This window comes from Bacillus rossius, chromosome 16 (assembly GCF_032445375.1).
Source record: "Bacillus rossius redtenbacheri isolate Brsri chromosome 16, Brsri_v3, whole genome shotgun sequence".
Lineage (NCBI taxonomy): Eukaryota > Metazoa > Arthropoda > Insecta > Phasmatodea > Bacillidae > Bacillus > Bacillus rossius.
The window spans coordinates 32,230,364-32,248,522 of NC_086343.1; the positions used below are offsets into that span (position 1 = coordinate 32,230,364).

Consider the following 18,159-nt stretch of genomic DNA (forward strand, 5'->3'; position numbering starts at 1 on the left):
ACTCTTTACTCCATCATTTTACACTTCAATTGATTAATCTATGGAACAATCGTAAGCCAAAATCGGAGCAAAGCACATAATAAGTTTCATAGCTTTCATAACTCCATCATAAAAATAATATAAATCATGGAGGTAAGAAGTAAGGGAGTTGATGTGTTTAATCTTTGCTGTGTTAATACTTGAAGTCAAAATGAGAAGGACCCCTCATCCCTTTTCCTATGACATTTCCAATTTTGGTTATGATGGAGTTGAACGCTAATTTCTTGCAGATGTGTTGGTGTTGTGTTTGTTTAGCAATATTCACTACATGATGGCATCTTTACGATTCTTTCTAGCGAATTATTTTCAAGCTATTAAACATATATAGCATAAAGCCTTTATATAGCTACGATTTATTATGCTATCCAATTGCTAACCAGTTGACTTCCACTTCAGAACAAACACCAACTCAACAGACTATTACCTCCATGATAAACATTTATCAGCCATGGAGTTAGGAATTGTCAGGAAATGATTTGCTTGCTGTAACATAGTAGAATTCAGTTTTTTTTTTCCTTTCCGTCGCCATATTATCACTCCGAAAAGATTGCGGGAATTGTGTTCGACCACGTATGATGGTAAATAAGTATGAAATAGAATCTCCTACTTAATGTCGGAGATTCTAATTTATAGTCACGTCCAGTCACTTCCATAAGATATGGTCCTTTGAAACTGATTTTCACACATCAAGCACTACACTTCAGCCAGGGTTTTGGCGTCTAACCAAGGCCCATCCTTGGACTGAAAAAAAAATGTTTTCACCTTTTACCATATTAACATGCAGACGCGGCTTCCCCTGCCATCAGCCCTTCAATATGAGTGGTACACATTAAATTCAACAGGCAGCACTGGTAGTAGGACAAACTCCAGTCATGGGATGCTCATATGATTTACTTCTTCCTAAACTAACTGAAAGACCTTTGTTATTTTTGCTGCAGAAAATCAAGCAGTTATTCAGCACTTAAGTTTGAACCTCTCTATGTATTGATTAATGGTCAATATTTTTAAGAAAAAATTATAAGTAAATGAACTATCCTACAAGACACCGTTTATTGGTGGTGTTATTTAACAATTTCGAATTTTTTCAGTCGATTAAGGATATTTAATTTTCGGCAAGCTTAAAATTAAATAATGAAGCATGCGCTAAAATGTGCTATATAAAATAACTGGATTATTAACATATATGGATAAAAGCGAGTAATTCGAAAATGATTTATATGAGTGTGCTCAACCTTGATTGTTGTTTACGAATTTGTTGCTTCACATCGATAGTCTGAATTCCTAACATTTAAAGGAATGGGTGAAATTTGCTGTTCCATCTGTGATTTTTAGCGACTTTTATAGTATATTATTGTGATGTCCACAAATAAACTATTCAATTACAGCTTTCTGTTCGAATTTTTGTTACTATAATATCACTTTAATTTACTACATATAATTTGTTACTATAATAATGTAAAGAGACTTTGTATTTTGCTGTCAAATTTGATTGTTTGTTGGTCTTCTACACACAGTGTTGATTTTATGCTCAATTGGTGATTTTTATTGGCAATTGTCGGTGAAATGGAAATTCGCGCATTTGGCCGGGCCAATGAGAATGTAGTTACTGTTTCACTAAAAGTCCAAGATGTTCTACCGACCATTATATCAAGGGGTTGTTAGGTACCGAGGTTCGTTGTGCCCCCAGCCATCACCATCACCTTCGGGGCGTACCAGATGAGATGGTTCTGCAGTGGTTCTCAATTGATTTTCGCAGTAGGTATAGCTAGCTGGGAACAGAATCCAGTACATTTGGCTCACTAGCTAGAAGCTCCAACTACTGAGCCCATAAGATCAGACCTACCAACTATTACAGTCAAAAATGTTTACAATGCTTTGAAAAATATCTTGGTACAAGCTGCTTTGATGGAGCGAGGTGGATGACTATAGCCTTAAATATCTCCCAAATTCCTTTAAAAAAAAACCTTCAAGCATCTTGAAAATCCCCCAAAGTTTTCCTATTTCGATGGGGAAATATTCTTATTCCAAGGGAAAATTTCCTCTTATGTTCCCGATGAAACACCCGGTGGGGTCATTTTACTTAAAGAGGGTCAAACTTCCTTAAAGTGGTACCCATATTCTAGAGGACCTAAATAATAGATCTTATTTAACCATCATTATTTTGGTTTTCCAACTGGTTTTTGTTCCGAAATCACTCAGTACAAAATGCAGTAATGGTTCCATACTGTAAATCTTTACCGAATCCTAACTTCCTGCTGAGTCCCGAGTCTTCGGTGCTTGTGATCCCTAATGCTTCGCGGTCATACAGCGAGGGTCTTGGTTCTACCCAGCACTACGGCATGAATCAAATTTTTTAACACGTGGTTGGTATCCAAATAGTTTCTGAGGCCGCGATAATCTTGGAGGTCTCGTCGACCATGCTTCTGTTGTATGACCGTGTAACTATAACAATATTAAATTTAATTCCTCAGTAACCATGGTCTATATCGTTGTGTGTTGCCATCTCCAGTGACCTTTATATGTTTTTTTGTAATACAGGTGCCTCCAATATTTTGAATCACAGGTTCAGGTTTAGGGTGGAGTAATGTTCAGTAACTCACAAGCTTAGAGCCAATGTGTAATGAAAATTGTGTGTGTGTTTCTTTAACGACAGTTACAAGTCGTTAGGGATTCCTAGAATTCAAGCCCTGCCACCCTATGGTATTCTTTGACAAGGGAAATGTAGTTTAGATGTTTCGTTAACCTCTTAAGTTGGCTCAAGCTCAAAGCCCCATACCTGAGTATTAACCAGCGCTCCCCTCAGTCCATCACATCACTCAGTCATCCAGAGAGCCCATGATCAGGTTGGGGCCTACCTAGCCTCTCCTAGTTATCCAGGCTAGTGTCAGAGATGTTACCCCTCTCCCTGCATCCGCCGTCTTTGGAACCGGGATACCTGTTAGGCCTGCTCCGAGCAGAGGAGCCAACCACTGCCATCTCGAATCCGACACCAGTTATATTCAGAGCTTACTAAGAAAACTTGAGCAGGGATCATGATATCGGCTTCTGGTACTCCCAACTTCCAATTCCTCTTGCATGATTCCCCGGGCTACTAGAATCTAACTGAATGGTTACCCTGCGGAGAAGAGTGGTGACCAAGGACCACCTTAGCCACGGGTCAACGATCTTTAGCCACGGGTCAACGACCTTGGTTGAATACCACAGGTTTTACAGCCAATTAAAGGCTCGGTTTGGCCCTAGGGAACCTGTGTCCCATCACCGAGTACACCTAGGATCACCTTGGCCTGCGTGCTGAGATCTCTTCACAGACTCAAAGCTCACAGTCTGTCAGGGTCTGGCTTGGATACCAAGGCCTCACTATTACCATTAACCTTTCACTTCTTCACATTGAAGTCAGTTCTTCTGGGTCATGAAGGCCAAAGGGTTCAGGAGTCCGAACCCCCCCATGGTAAATTTTTGACCGTCCGCTGTTGCCTGTGACACTAGCTATATTTCTCCGTCGGACGGAGACTGGGAATGCCTGACGAAGTGTTGTTTCGGCGACAGGGGGTCAGCAGGCGGGCAGCATGTGGCTGTTCTTCGGCTGCCGAGGGGAGGCGCTGGACCTGTACCGCGCCGAGAAGGAAGTCGCCGTCAAGGAGGCGGTCCTGGACCAGACGTTCCTGGCGCTGTCGAGGCAGCCGTCCGTCCCCAAGGTTAGTCCACGAGGCTCGAGGCGCGGCCTCCCCGTCCGTGGGTTGCTGCTTTTCCACGCCATTTTGTTACAATTCAGGACTGTGTTTGTGTTGGTAAGGCGGGATGATAAGCGCGATGCTCGCTGGTGCTTCTAGCGCGGTGTCGCCTCTGGACTGGCGCACAGTCTTATCGTCGTGCATTGGACAACTTTGAAATTAGGCTCGGTTTTTTTATAATATTAAAAACATTCATTATTATAAATTTAAGTCGAACATTTAATACAATGGAACACTTTAGTATTTATTGAAAATATTTCACACACTATTCAAAAATGTAAACAGTTTCAGTCTTTTATTATTGTTTACATTAAGACTTATATATCAGAGTTTTATTAAATGAACATTTTTTAGGAGTTTGTTTCTTTCCCGTTTGTTTATTTTTCTCTTCTTCATGAAAACTGTGTTTCAACGATTACACTGGTTTTCAAATTTTTTTAAACTAACGAGTAGACACAAAATCGCATTCAAATAATTTTACAATTTATCGGACAACAATATTTTATGGATCCTGAGCTTTCAATCTTTATAACTCAAGTAGGCTGTAGATTCTACGTTATAGCGATGTCAAGTGTCGTTCAAGTGATTGAATCCAATAAAATATTATTTACATATCATACTATATGGTAAGAATGCTTGAAATATTATATTTTCAGCCAAATAATTTATTAGAATCGTCAGCAGTCGTTGCAATGCAAGCGAATGTATTCAAGATGGAGGAAAGCTTCTGCCAAGTGTTTCAAGCGACATGTCTGCGCTCTACAAAAAAAAAATCTGTACGTTTGCAAATGATTCCTTTGGAAACCAGTTTCCATGAAATAGTTTGAAGTACTACAAGGAAAGATAGTGTATTTTTGTACAACACATGGCTATGGTTATTTTTGCATATAAGAAATTCTGCACATATTTTTTTTTTCTGAATTGATGTTTCATTTAATAGCAGAATTTTTTTCCAAACCTTTGAAAAGATAATTGAATATTCAATAATTTAAATATATTTTTCTCTATTATGGTTATTAATGTACGCAGTTAATACTGTACAGCTATTTATGGAATGGTTTAACACTATTGTAAGTACTGCGACAGCATTAAGCGTCAATGTTATGGTAAGATCCGAACCCAGTGTAACTTCGAACGTTATTTCTGTTGTGATAAAAATAAAATTTAAAAAATTCGAATGTCTGCAGTAGTCATGACTCCGTGTCTGTGTCCCCCCGCAGACGTACGTGCAGGACCTGCTGAGGCGGCGGGCGGCAGACGTCTACCGCAAGCTGGTCCTCGAGCAGGGCCACTTCTACGTGTGCGGCGACTGCACCATGGCCGAGAACGTCTACCAGACGCTCAGGCAGATCATCCAGCAGCAGAGCGGCATGTGCGAGCAGGACGTGGAGACGTACATGCTGAAGCTCAGGGTGAGCTCACCTGTGCGACCCCCCGGCGTCCACTGGCCAGTTGCGCCGTCAGGGCGCTTGCACACGCGCCGGTTTATTCCGGAGCTGGTTCCAGCAACGGATCCGGCACCGGGAGGTGTCCTTGCACACTCTCCGGCAAGCCGGTAGTTTGGTTTCAGCATCCGCGGTAGAATCATGTGTCCTGCTTGGAAACAGAAGGTCGTGCACATTGTACTAGCTGCGTTTATGCCGTAAATATCCCCGCGACTTTCCACCAAATACGGTATTGGCTACATTCTACAGTAGAAACATTGAAGGAAGTAACTGTACTCTTCGTCCCACAAACACATTATGGTTTCTACCAACTCCATCAGAGTCACAGCGTCGTACCTGAACCCTGCTACATCACAAGTATGCACTGCCTTGAGACAGTGCATTGTGTTGTGCAAGCAACCGATTTTGACCTTGGACATTTCCGTTCTGCGCAGCTCCTCCCTGCCTTAATCCCACCCCTCCTTCCACAATGAATCAACTGCATGTAGGGGAGGGCCACTCCTCCCTCAAAGACAACATACACTAACACACTTCACTCTCTTCGTGATGTGGTTGAAAGGTATTCCCACTAACGCAACACCGTATCTTGTAAACCGACCTGCGATACACTATTTCGGGAGTGGCGTATCCAGGCGGCGCACAACTGGCAACCGATCCCCTCCACTCCAGCTCCGCTAGAATCACGTGACTGCTGCCTGACACTCGGGTCTGCGCAGGTCGAAAACAAAGTTGCCAGTCTATACTTGTGTGATGGCACCCCACCCCCCTGCTCCGCACTGGGCAGGTAGTCTAGATTATCGAGGTCATCTCCGGCTGTGCTCCGGCGTGTCAGCAGCCGGAGCGGTTTCCCTGCCGTCCCGGACTGTGTGTGCGGCTCTCCGTAAGTAACTGTTGACTTGCGAGTCCTCCAGTGCCTGTTGCCAGCTTTGGCTCCGGATTTGCCGGTGCGTGCGCAGGCGCCCTTAAGGGCTCCGCCTACCCGGGCACACACACAGTACGCAGAGCATCAGGAAAAACAACGCGATTTAAAAACTACTCGAGATATCTGAGTGGGGTCTGCTTAAAAAAAGCATTTAAGAGTTCGCTGAGGGTCGAAAAGTACTTTTGATTTCGGATTAAGTTTTTAAACTATGTTTTTAGAAGAGTTAAAATGGCTCCAACAAATTTTTTCAGAGTAATATTTAGATGTAAAACAACCGGTACAGATTCTTGAAAGCACTTAATGGACTTGCATTACACATTTATCTTCATTTCTTCACCATATAATTTAATGGCCACCTCTCAAATTTCACAGTTTTCCTGTGACGACGAGACGACTGCGCACAAGTTCAGAGCCTGGCGCTTAGAGGCGATTCCGCACTAGAAGCACCAGCGAGCATCGCACTTATCATCCCGCCTCACAAATACACATAAAGCCCTGACGAGGCCGGCCCCTTAAGGCCCGTCCGTAGTCGTAGGGAGCTCATGAATCGGAGTTCCTGCAACAGAACGCTGATGTCTCAGCACTTCCGTTTACATCGCTCCAGTGTGTTGCCACCCAGTGCGTGTCTAAATTAATAATTAAGCACTCATGAGTCTTTGCTCTGTTAGGTTAATGGTCTCGCGCACACACACCTCGGAAATTTGGTAATTTTTAGTTTACGAGTGTACCTAGTTAAAATCTATATTGGTGAACGGGCATTACAGCAAAGAAGTTAGGATTTTTTCGCTTGTTTCTTTTTCATGCCTCGAGCTGCTTTGTGGAACAATAAGAATAGTCCAGCACCTTTTTATTTTATCCGTGACAGTGGCTTCCATGAAGGCTTGTATCTCCGTGCTTTCTCGAGCTGCTTCTGCTGGTTCTTCGAAGTGTTGTCTGCCCGCACATTGCCACTCGTAGCACCAATGAGGTCAAAGAGAGCACCCAAAGCAGGTGACATCAATGGTCGAACTTGAGAGTTTGTGCTTTTTTCTAAGTACTCAGGAGGGGTCCCCTAGTGTGCCGTTCATCATAATTTTTGGGCACAAGTTTTTAAATTTAAATTTATTTATTAATTTTTAAAGAAGGATACCACATTTCCATTACTGTACTCTCCGACGTAATTTTGTGCAACCCAGTGTGTGTGCGCTTGTTCGCAGGCCCAATTAGATACTTTTGCTGACGATTGGTTATCGCAGCATCTCGGCCGCTGTTTGCATCATGTTTTCTCCCTGTAACTGTATGACTTTTCAGGCTAGCGAACTCTATCCCAAGCCCCGCGCTAGCATCTTTCATTTCTCGGAGGCAAGCATAGGTAAGCTGTTTGGCAGTAGGTCGAGGAGCATACTACAATCCTCGGCGACGCCTTGGGATGGTCCACACGACACATTTCCCAGGCGACTTAGCAAGTTTTGACCCCCCTTCCCTCATCTCCCACCTGTGCCTTCTCGGGAACTTCAACCCGGAGCATCGACCTCAAGTGAATCTGTGCAGGGTACATGGTCTCTGAAGGACATCCGCCCTTGTCCAACAGAGCCATCAGCGAAGCCTAGCAGCAGGAAAAATCCCTAACCTTGCTCTGTCCGCTGGTTGTGAGTGCGCCCACTGCACTCTAGCGGACGTTTCTGTGACCCTCCAGCCAGTTTCTCATCTTGGCCACCAGAGCGCACTACTCATCCCTCCCATAAGAGACAGCTTGTCACAATCGACTTTGGCATCAGTCGCGGTGCGATTGCGATCTTAGTTCGCCTGCAACTAGGGTGAGAGCGCGGCGAGCATTATTACAGTCCGCTTCGCCCCTTCAGGCATTTTCGGTTACCTTCGGACCATCACCACCCCTCCCCCTTCTTGGATGGGCGCAGTAACTTGCTTTAATTAGGCATGCCGATGCCATTTTTGAACATTCGGCGGGCAGCAACTGGTCAGTACAGACCACGCGTCGTGATTCGCGAGAGTTCATCTCAGTTGTACTTCCAAGACTCGACACTACATCATGTAGTCTCCAACCTCAAGGCATAGATGCCTTAATTTTCTTATTTTTAAATTTGGCTGCCCGTGCTAGTTTTTTGATCTAAATTATTTCTTCACCTTTCTCGTCATGGCTTCCACGAACTTCCACACCGGGAGTTGCCTACTCTACTCCTGGAGCCAGCTAATGTGACTTCACCCCGCTAATTTGGGTAAGTGATCATCATATACCCCCTTCTTTTTTGCCTTTCCCTGGGCATAGTCTTGCCCAGACTTACCCACCTGTTAACCAGTCCAAGCAATTTGGGACTTTGGTTACAGGTGGGGTTCAATAATTGGACACCAAATTAGAATAAAACTTCTCTGCCAAAATTAGCAGTCCATGATTGGCCTCATGCAGTCACAAGTTTTCTCCCCTCTCCAGTCGACATACATGTTTCTATATAAAACTAATTCTTCTGGACTTTAATCTACAGAAACCTCCGGTGCCCGGACCGCCAGTTTTCTGGACATAGGATTTGGTTAAATTCATTTCAAAAGCAAATTCAGAACAAAATGTTATTGTCTTTCTTTTGAGCCTGCGAGCTCACGTAAAACCAGGGTCAAATTTAAGATATATGGTTGTTTTACTTTTATATGTATTTAGTTGCCCCGGGGCTCCCTCCTGTTTGTAATTATATATGAGGCGCTGAAAGGCCAAGTGGTGTAAGTCATTAATTGATACATCTGAGATATAAAGGCTTAAAGTTGTTGATTGACAGAAAATTCCTAAGACAACATTACCACATTTCAATGGTACTAGTTATTCTCAAATGATGTATTTTATCTTTTGCAATTATAAAATCAATTTCTTACATCTCACAACAAGTAAAACATAAGCAGCTTTAGACTTTTTAATGAAAATCTGTGACTTACACCACTTTGCATATAAATGTGAATGGAAAAATAATGTGTACAACAATATACATTAATTTTAAAAACCATCACTTGGTATTATTATTATTATTATTATTATTATTAGAAATAACTGAGTGCTTATTTTTTTCAATATTGTAAAGAGTATGTATAATCACAATTCACGTGTTCCATAACGTGGCATGAAAAATAATTTATTTCAATAGTATTATGGTTCGTAAGGAAGTAAGTAATCACTCACCAAAGACATCACTCAGGATCATCCTCTTTAAGATGCCCAAGTTCAACTTCATTGTGTTCTTCAGGATTCTCCTTTAAGCTTAGGAAGTACCCGTGGTGAATAGGTGGTATGAACCGCAGAAGATCTAACATATCTTTTTTCTTGCTGTGACTGATGGTTCTGACTCCATCGTAAAGCTTTTCTTGCGTAATGTTGGCAAAAACCCTGATGCACAGGTCGTCCCACTCTCTTTCCTTGTGCCAAATTTATGCTACAAAAGTCAATGTCCTTGTTCAAGGTCTCCTTGTAATAAATTGTTAGGGGGTTTGATCGCCTGTACTGAAGCCACTGTATTTTTAACCATGAAACTTGTTCGTTCAAGTCATTTTTCTTTCTCTTAGTTACTACTTTTTCTAGAGATGATGATGAGAAGAAAAGCTCTGGAGACATCTTGACTACCATGAATGGTCTTTTCCTCCTTGATTTTGTGATAATGTCCATCCAATCTTCAGGAGTGTAGATTAACTTTCCTTTAGAAAACTGTTCTATCGAACCAAAATCTGATGTTCATATCAGTAGCTAGGTAAAGCCTGTTTGGGTTGTGAGAACGGCTGTAATGTGATTGGTAGCTAGGAAAGGACTGAATGTGAACACGCATATATCTAAACGGTCCTCAGACGTTTTATTGCCTGGTGGATGATTTCCTCTTCCATCACTGCCGGCCTCTTTTCCTTCTTTGATTTTACTTACAGCCCTGCTCATCCTGCCATCAGATATCTGAAATGTTTGTAAGAAATATTTTTTACATACTCTTGTGGACTCTCCATTAAAAGGCAGATAAAATAAATTAACACTTTGGCGAGGAGACTTTGTAGAATTTCTTGGTTGCCAAGAAATCGGTTTGCAGACTTTAACCAACCCAACTACATAAGAATTTTGCGGTTTTTCCGATTTTTCAAAAGTTCTGAAATACTTGTTTTCTACTTTTATCATCAATTTTGCTATGACACATCATTCTACACTCACAGTCTGAGTTAGCAAATATTTTACCTTGCACTATGCTGCCATCTCTTAATAAAGATACGTATTGGAAATATGCATAGTGGTGTAAGTCCTCTTACACCAGTTTGGCTATTAACAGAACTTTATTTGTATTTATTACATATATTTTGTGCTGCTGTCTTGTGATCATAGACAGAACTATGACAAATTACTATGCCATTTTAAAGAAAATACTTTTAACTGTCTTTTAGTGTGTATAACTCAATTTGTAGCAAAAGTTGACTTACACCACTTGGCCTTTCAGTGCCTCATATTTTAATGCATGTGTACCTAACAGATGAAGATAAAAGAAAAGAAAAAGCTAAGTAAATTATTTTAGTAAAAGGGCAGTGATATGAATCAAATCAGCATTCTTGTTATTTTTTGATTACTCATCCCTGATCCACATAGCCTCCTAGAGTTGCTAGTAGGTGTTAAGTAAATTCCTTTGTAATACATCTGGACACCTCTGTGATAATTATTGTTGTTTGTTTTGATTTCTGGGCTGATGCTTCCAAGGCCTTATTTTTTACTTATTCATGTTTTGGGTGTTTACCTGCAGCCCAGCATACATTACAAAATGGTAGCAGAGCGTGGTTTGCTCTTTGCTACAACTGGTGGCATTTAGCGTGATTAACTTTCTGTCTGCTTTGGTTTGATTAATGAGCATGCTTTAATTTTTTGGTATAAATAATTTTTGTTTGACTCTAAGACTTTTGTTATACAGTATTATTGTATGTCCTAAAACTGGCACAACCCCTTCTTTATTCTTAATTTCTTTGTATGTTAAAATTTATTTTGCTCTTTGAGCAAAGGAGATCGTGATCCACCTAGCCGGAACGAGGTTAGCGAGCGCCGCGCGCAGCGCGCACTCGCATTTGTGCTTTATCTGCCCCTTCCCCCTATCCCACAACCCTCGGCACGCTGTAGCATCAGCTGACAAGGTTCAGCATCCCAGTGACCTTGTATGGTCGCCAACCAGTACTGAGGACGCGCGCACGCGACGGGAAGATAAACACAAAATTTATTTCTTTAAATTCAACGGCACACTAGAAAAGTCCTGAACCCCTGCCGCTCTGGTGGAGTCTTAAGTAAAAATGAAGAAGTCAGAACCTCAAGTATGGTCCCGAACCTGAGCTTTCAAGCTGTTATAAAGAACACATTTCAGCATGTCAAAATTATTATAACAAAATGCAGGAATTGAACATGTTTATGTTTTAATAGTGATAATTCATGCTTATGCAGCAGAATTCTTCGGTTTACAATGCAATATACATTTAGAAAGAAAGAATATAATGCGATTAATATACAGTATCACCAGAGATTACAAAACCACAAAGATCTTTGCATGCTGAATATAATTATAGTTACTACACAATTGATTAAAGGACCCAACAAAATCTCAATAGTAATATGTGTATGCAGAATTAAGTGACTACATGTAGTGTTGAAATCATGGCCACCGACACAAACAATTACAAATTACAATGACTAGCAAAAGGGCTGGCGGGGCGAAACAACATATGAAGGTGCCAAAACAAATTACCGAATATTCTGCATGCCTGCAAGCATGCCTACATTCCTGTGTGTTTACTTTAGCTTCCCAAAGTTTAAACGTGTCAGCAACGTAAAGTACAACTGAACGTAAACTCGAATTCACAGTTCCTCATCATAAGTTCGTAGCAAATGAGTCCCGATGCGAACCCGGCATTAAGCATGTCCTCATTCACTTCTCAAATACAAACTGACTGTGCATTGTAAGATACACGAACATGTTTAAACATTACCATATTACTATCCAGCCCCATGTGACACGGAGTTATAATCTGTGCCTCTACTCGCAGGCTCATGGTTGCTACAAACAATCAGCGTAAAATGGAATAAGACAGTCTGGTGTGCTCTTTACAAACACAACCTTAAGGAGGTGCCATAACCTCATGAACACAATGATTAACCAGCTCGGATGTGCAAACGCTAACCTAATGTCTAAACATGCGAGTACCGCCGTGAAAACCTCAAGGAAAGCCCTAAACTTAAGTAGACGTGCATTTTCGCCTTTATATTTCAACAAACACTTAGAACAAGGCCAATGCAAGACCTCAGCTGAAAACATCTCCCAACATAAGAAACCCAAAAGAGAATTTTCCAAAGGCCGGTGCCGAAAGACAAATTTTACCAAGACCGAGAAGTTACGTAGCCCCCATGCTGCCGCCGAAAAACACAACTGACTCTCAACTCATGAGCATGTTGGCACTTCGGTGACCTTTCGCAGAAGAAGATATTTCCAAGCTCACAATTGTTTTTTATATCCAGAAATTATGCCGGCGAGGGAGAAGTGGAGGCGAGAGTACGCATCTCTGAGCGAAGATTGAGTCTTTCGGCGCGGTGTTCAAATTCTAATTATCGCTGGTCCACTGCCGGCTCAAAGTTGAATTCATAGAGTAGGTGCTCCCCGAATAAAATATATGAAAACTCAAAAAATTTTATCTTTTCAGTACTACTGTCCCGAAAAAAAAAAAACATTTTATGTGTTTTTAATATTGGTAACTTAAACTAACTAACCATTTACAACAATTTAAGACATTTTAAATGTAGCTAACCTAACCATATCAGTATATTAGATGAGCACCTATTTAAGGAAATTATTTTGAAATAAACGATTTACAAAAATTCAGATTTAAAGTTAGGTACATAATGTTTCATTTTTTAAAGTTGTTTATCTGTGTCCTTTTGTATTCATGTTTAAAGTTAGGTTTTTTTCGTGATATTTGAGTCAATATATCTTTGTAGATTACGAACACTTTTTTTAAATCATGAATATACTTTTTTGATATAAATTGCTTGAAGTGTGATTTCATTACTCTATGACAACACTATTTCAAACGACGAGAGGAAATCTGTGCCAACCATATTAAAATACCCGAGTTTCCTATGTTGTCCTACTACAATTATTACTTTTGGTATTTAAAGAAAAGCGTTTTTGAAGAGAAGGGAGCCCATTATTTCCGTCGTGTTCGTAACTGTACACACTATCCGATTCACTTTATTATTTCAAGGATTTTCACTCTAATATATATATATTATTTATAACAAACAAGACAAAGTGGTAACACTGCTGATAAAGAACTATATAATTTATAAGATTATGTAATACATGTACCTATTCGCTAATATAAACAAAATATACAATATTTTGAGCATTAACCACTAAATATTACTTTATAAAATGTGTCATCTATTGGCGTACTCTGAACCCTCTCGAGTCCATAGATAACATTGTTTGAGGAGTGTCTTGTGGTTATGGCTGAGTCCAAAATGATGGATGTGACATGTTTATTAACTAATGTCAGATGCCTTTAGTGTCATTGTCCTTTGAGGCAATTCAAAACGAAAACACCCATGATCCAATGAAGAATTCTTTATCTAAACCGTCGCCGAATAATGACGCGAATATTCCTGATTTACAACATAATTTTATGGACCTGACATCGCTCTTTGCACACGTTTGCTTTGTGTTGACAGGACGAGAACCGCTACCACGAAGATATCTTCGGCATCGTATTGCGCACAGCTGAAGTACACGACCGCTGCCGCGAGAGTGCGCGCATCCGCATGGCGTCGCGGCCATAGCGCAGGCGTGCGCTTTCCCACCTGTTCTGCTGCACCATCTGAGCGGGCTCGCTCCGAACTACAGCATCTGTCCCGCTGCGCCATCTGAGCGGGCCCGCTTCAAACTACAGTGCCTGCTCCGCTGCGCCATCTGAGCGGGCTCGCACCGAACTACAGCGCCTGTTCCGCTGCGCCATCTGAGCGGGCCCGCTTCGAACTACAGCGCCTGTCCCGCTGCGGCATCTGAGCGGGCCCGCTTTGAACTACAGCGCCTGTTCCGCTGCGCCATCTCAGCGGGCTGGCCCCGACCTACAGCACCGTTGACAACCCTCATGGCCCGTCTACAATTAATATGGCGTTATACAGTAAAAGCTAAACGTATCAATAAACGCACAGGCGTGGATATAATGTGGACGTTATTGGCGATGAAGTAACCAAAAATTACAAAGCATTGGCCGAAGCAATTTTGTATAGTTTATCTCAATCAAATATTTTATTTGTTTTTCGACCTTATTCAACTTTTAAGTGTTTGATGTGTAACATCTTAGCTCTCGGTATACAGCATTTGGAAGAAGTTATTTCTTGAATGGAACGGTAGTCGCATGGAACGGAAACGTGCAACCACTGTGCTGCCATCTGTGATGTTTGGCGCGAACCAAAGTTTAAAAAAATAAAGAAAAACTTTATATTATTAACTGTTAAATAAATCCGGTTTCAAAGCCGAAGATTAGGTTTTATTTTTCAAATCTTCTTCGCTTTTATCGAAGCCATTCCATTATAAAGTTAAAACAATTTCTGTCTGCAAATCGAATTTTTCGATAGTCGGCGTATCTGCTCTGGCAGCGAATTCTAGCGGCGGATGTGGAAACTACGTGAGTTTCGCGTCAATAAATGTAGTTGAAAACACAATTTTCTTGTATTTATCTCGCTCGGCATTATTTCAAATATTCTACCTTAAATTTCGTGTCCGAGATTTGTATTATAAGTGTATTTGCAACATGAGAGCACAAAATATTTTATTTTTACCGAGGTCAAATGTTACAAATCTCTGGCGAGTACTGAATGAAAGAGTGTGTTAAAATTGAAAGTTTACTTATGATCTATGCGAGAACACAGTTAAACAACATCATTTAACGTAGGTACACATAATGTTACACATAGTGTTCACACTCAAATATGTTTCCTTATAGCATTCATATCATCGAGATGGCAAATATCAATGTACAATTAGCTTTAACATTCGTTAATGGTGACGTGCCGGATTCTGTTTGTCGTTAATACCCGTTCTACTATGGCACGGAAGCATTGACGGATGACGTAAAGAAGATTAATATCACGAAACGCTAACGCGCTTCAATGGCACGCATGCGGATTGCGTACACGGACACATACGGATTAGCTTCGTAATGCCCAAATCTTCGGTTTACGTTGCTCCTTGCGATTAATTGAAACCGAGTAATGATAGCCATCTTTGTTTACGGTTTTAATACACTAATGCCAGGCTCTAATGTTTTGTAATATTTTGTGGTTTATTTTTATTGTATATGTAAATTGAGAACGTGTTATGTTACCGTATCTCAAATGATGTTTCAATTTTTTTTTTTTTGCATAGCCGTGGAAATCGATCTCATTGGTTGCCTTTTGTTACTTTACTGTGGATTATAAAACAGCTGGCGTATATTGAAACGTTCCTTGATACGTTTCCGATTTTACTTTTCCGCGCCATTGAGGAACGAGCCAAAACTCTAAACGCCAAATATTTATGGTATGGTGCAATTTGTTTACTGTGTCCAAGTCTTTAATTACTTGTAATGTGATCATTCAAGTTAGCAAATCAATTGTAGACAGGCCTACACACACACCTGGCCTAGCCGCGTCAGATTATTTATGTATTTAAAGTATTCAGTAGCTAAGCTGCCATATGTTTATTCTTGTGTTCTTTTTTTTATATCCTCTCATGTATACATATTAAAAGTTCCAACTCCATGCAACTTCGATCTGATTTACTATTGTCACCTTCCACTTCCTTGTAGTATAATTTCAATCATACATAATTTTTTTACCCTCACACAGTGTTTTGATTTGTATTTCGATTCATCGTAAATAAATACACTTTAAGGATTTGGACGTGACAACGTCTAATAAATCGATGAACGCCGGCTGCACGCACGATAAAGTGTCCCGTTACGCTCATTGTTCCGTTACGCTGTGTTCCGTTACGCTGTCGGCGAGTGCAGTGATAATAGGTTATGTTACAATTGACTAAAAAATTTTGGTCATTCATATAATTCATGATAGATATTTGATTACAGTTTATTTTTATGAAAACTTGTTCATAATTATATTATCCCTTTCTAGCTAAACGCCAGTTTTTAAAATTAATTACAAGTCATCTACACGTGAACTGTTTCGTCGACTGTTTATAAAGTGAAGTGAAAAGTTAATGTGGTTTTCATTGCTTATTACAACAACAATTTCGGCAATAAAGGTTAATTATTCTTGAATTTTAAAAATATGATTATTAGTATAATTAAAAGTATTTATTCTTTTATTATTTAAATTAAAAGATTCAATTTAATTCATAAAAGTATGCAATCATTTTATCAATGTTTTGTTATGATGATGTCACGTTAAACTATCATCCGTAAACCGACTTTACAGACAACCAATTTTTTCATAGATATAAGTACCATCCGATTCATCATAATTTAGTGTGAATATCCTAAACTTTATTTATGTAAACCATTTTTGATGAAAAGAACTATTACCGTAAAAACGGAGGTTGAAATTAAAAAAAAAATTCAAACTTCTTTAGTATCAAATCCATTCGAACTTTTTTTTTTTTACCATAGTAGTATAGGAAAGTATGTCCTGCGCCAGGGTTCAGGGTGTGGTGCCGGTGCCGTGGAGCCGGCCGATTGGTCTGACGTCACGGCGGCCATCTTGGATTTCAAAAAACCTCAAAATACTTTTGCCTTAGAAAGAACACAAATTCCTAAAAGCTGCTTAAAAGTCCTAAGAGCTAGCCGCTCTAAGCCGCAGACGTCATCTAAGAGTATGACGTCACCGTTGCTATTTGCATTATGGCCGCCGTCTTGAAAATCTTTATTTCCTATACAATTTTAATTTAAAAAATTAAAATTTATAAAAAAATTAATTAATTAAATTTTAATAAAAATATTTTTAAAAAACATACATTTACGACATGGAATTCGGAGTCCTCGGTTTGAACCTGGTGAGGGCAAAAAAAAAATAGCGACTATCCTTCCCTCATGGTGGCTGCTGGCAGACTGACCCCCACCACTATTTTCATAGCATTTATCATCAGTTAGTATGACACCAAGTCCGCCATCTTGAAAATCCGTAATTTTAAAGCTATTAAATCAGGAAAAATTGTAAAAAGTATATGTTAATTAAATTTTAATATAAATCTTTAAAAACACCGTTGCAATTTTCGTTACGGCTGCTGTCTTGGAAATCCGTAATTTTTATGTTATCTTTAAAAGATTTGTGCAATGGGAGTGCATGACTTGATGTAAGTTTTTGGACATACGCCATTGCTAAGAACTTTTTTCTGTTGAAGAAAAACTAATAAATAAAAAAAAAAATAGAAATACCCAAATAAGACAAAGAACACACAAAATTAAGCAAACAATTGCTGTTGTCAACAAGGATATGAACACCACAAAATATTCCGAAACAGGAATATGGTCAACAAACAAAGAAAAACAAAGAAAAATGTACTAAGAGAACGAAAAAGAAAACCCACAAACTTAAAGGAAAAAAAAAAAATTGAACCCAAAATAATTCAGCACAACAATTGAAACGAGACAAAAACACGACAAAACGAAAATACAAACAAACACAATAGTTTTACCTAAACAGAAACAAGCAACGTTTCGGGAACTGCTATCTGCTCCCGTCCTCAGGCAGAGACGCACATGGTACGGAAACACAGGCGCGACTGAGAAGGGGCTGCCGCCGTTTCCTCATATGCTCGGCCGGGAGCGTGTGACAGCGATACCGGGAACTATTACGTTCCCATAACTCGCTATGTGGTCGCCAATATAAATAGTGCAACCCCGTCACTTTGATCGAATCATTGGAAACGTCGGCGGGGCGCGATGTGTGTGATTTTAAGATTAAAGGTGGCTCACGGTCCAGAAGAAGTAAAATAGCTGTCGCATGTTGCTTGGCTCTATTTTTAATAGTGTAGGTGTCAGGCGGGGGGAG

At 40.2% G+C, this 18,159-nt stretch overlaps 1 protein-coding gene across 1 annotated transcript in view; it reads left to right on the top strand.

Moving 5' to 3' along the window:
- Positions 1-15,917, top strand: part of LOC134539792 (nitric oxide synthase, salivary gland) — a 239,806-nt gene extending 223,889 nt beyond the window's left edge. The window contains exons 23-25 of the mRNA XM_063382059.1: positions 3,586-3,734; positions 4,991-5,182; positions 13,840-15,917. Coding sequence (XP_063238129.1) covers positions 3,586-3,734; positions 4,991-5,182; positions 13,840-13,947 — 449 coding nt within the window. The 3' untranslated portion in view covers positions 13,948-15,917. The remainder of the gene's footprint in view (positions 1-3,585; positions 3,735-4,990; positions 5,183-13,839) is intronic.
- Positions 15,918-18,159: the final 2,242 nt, after the last annotated feature.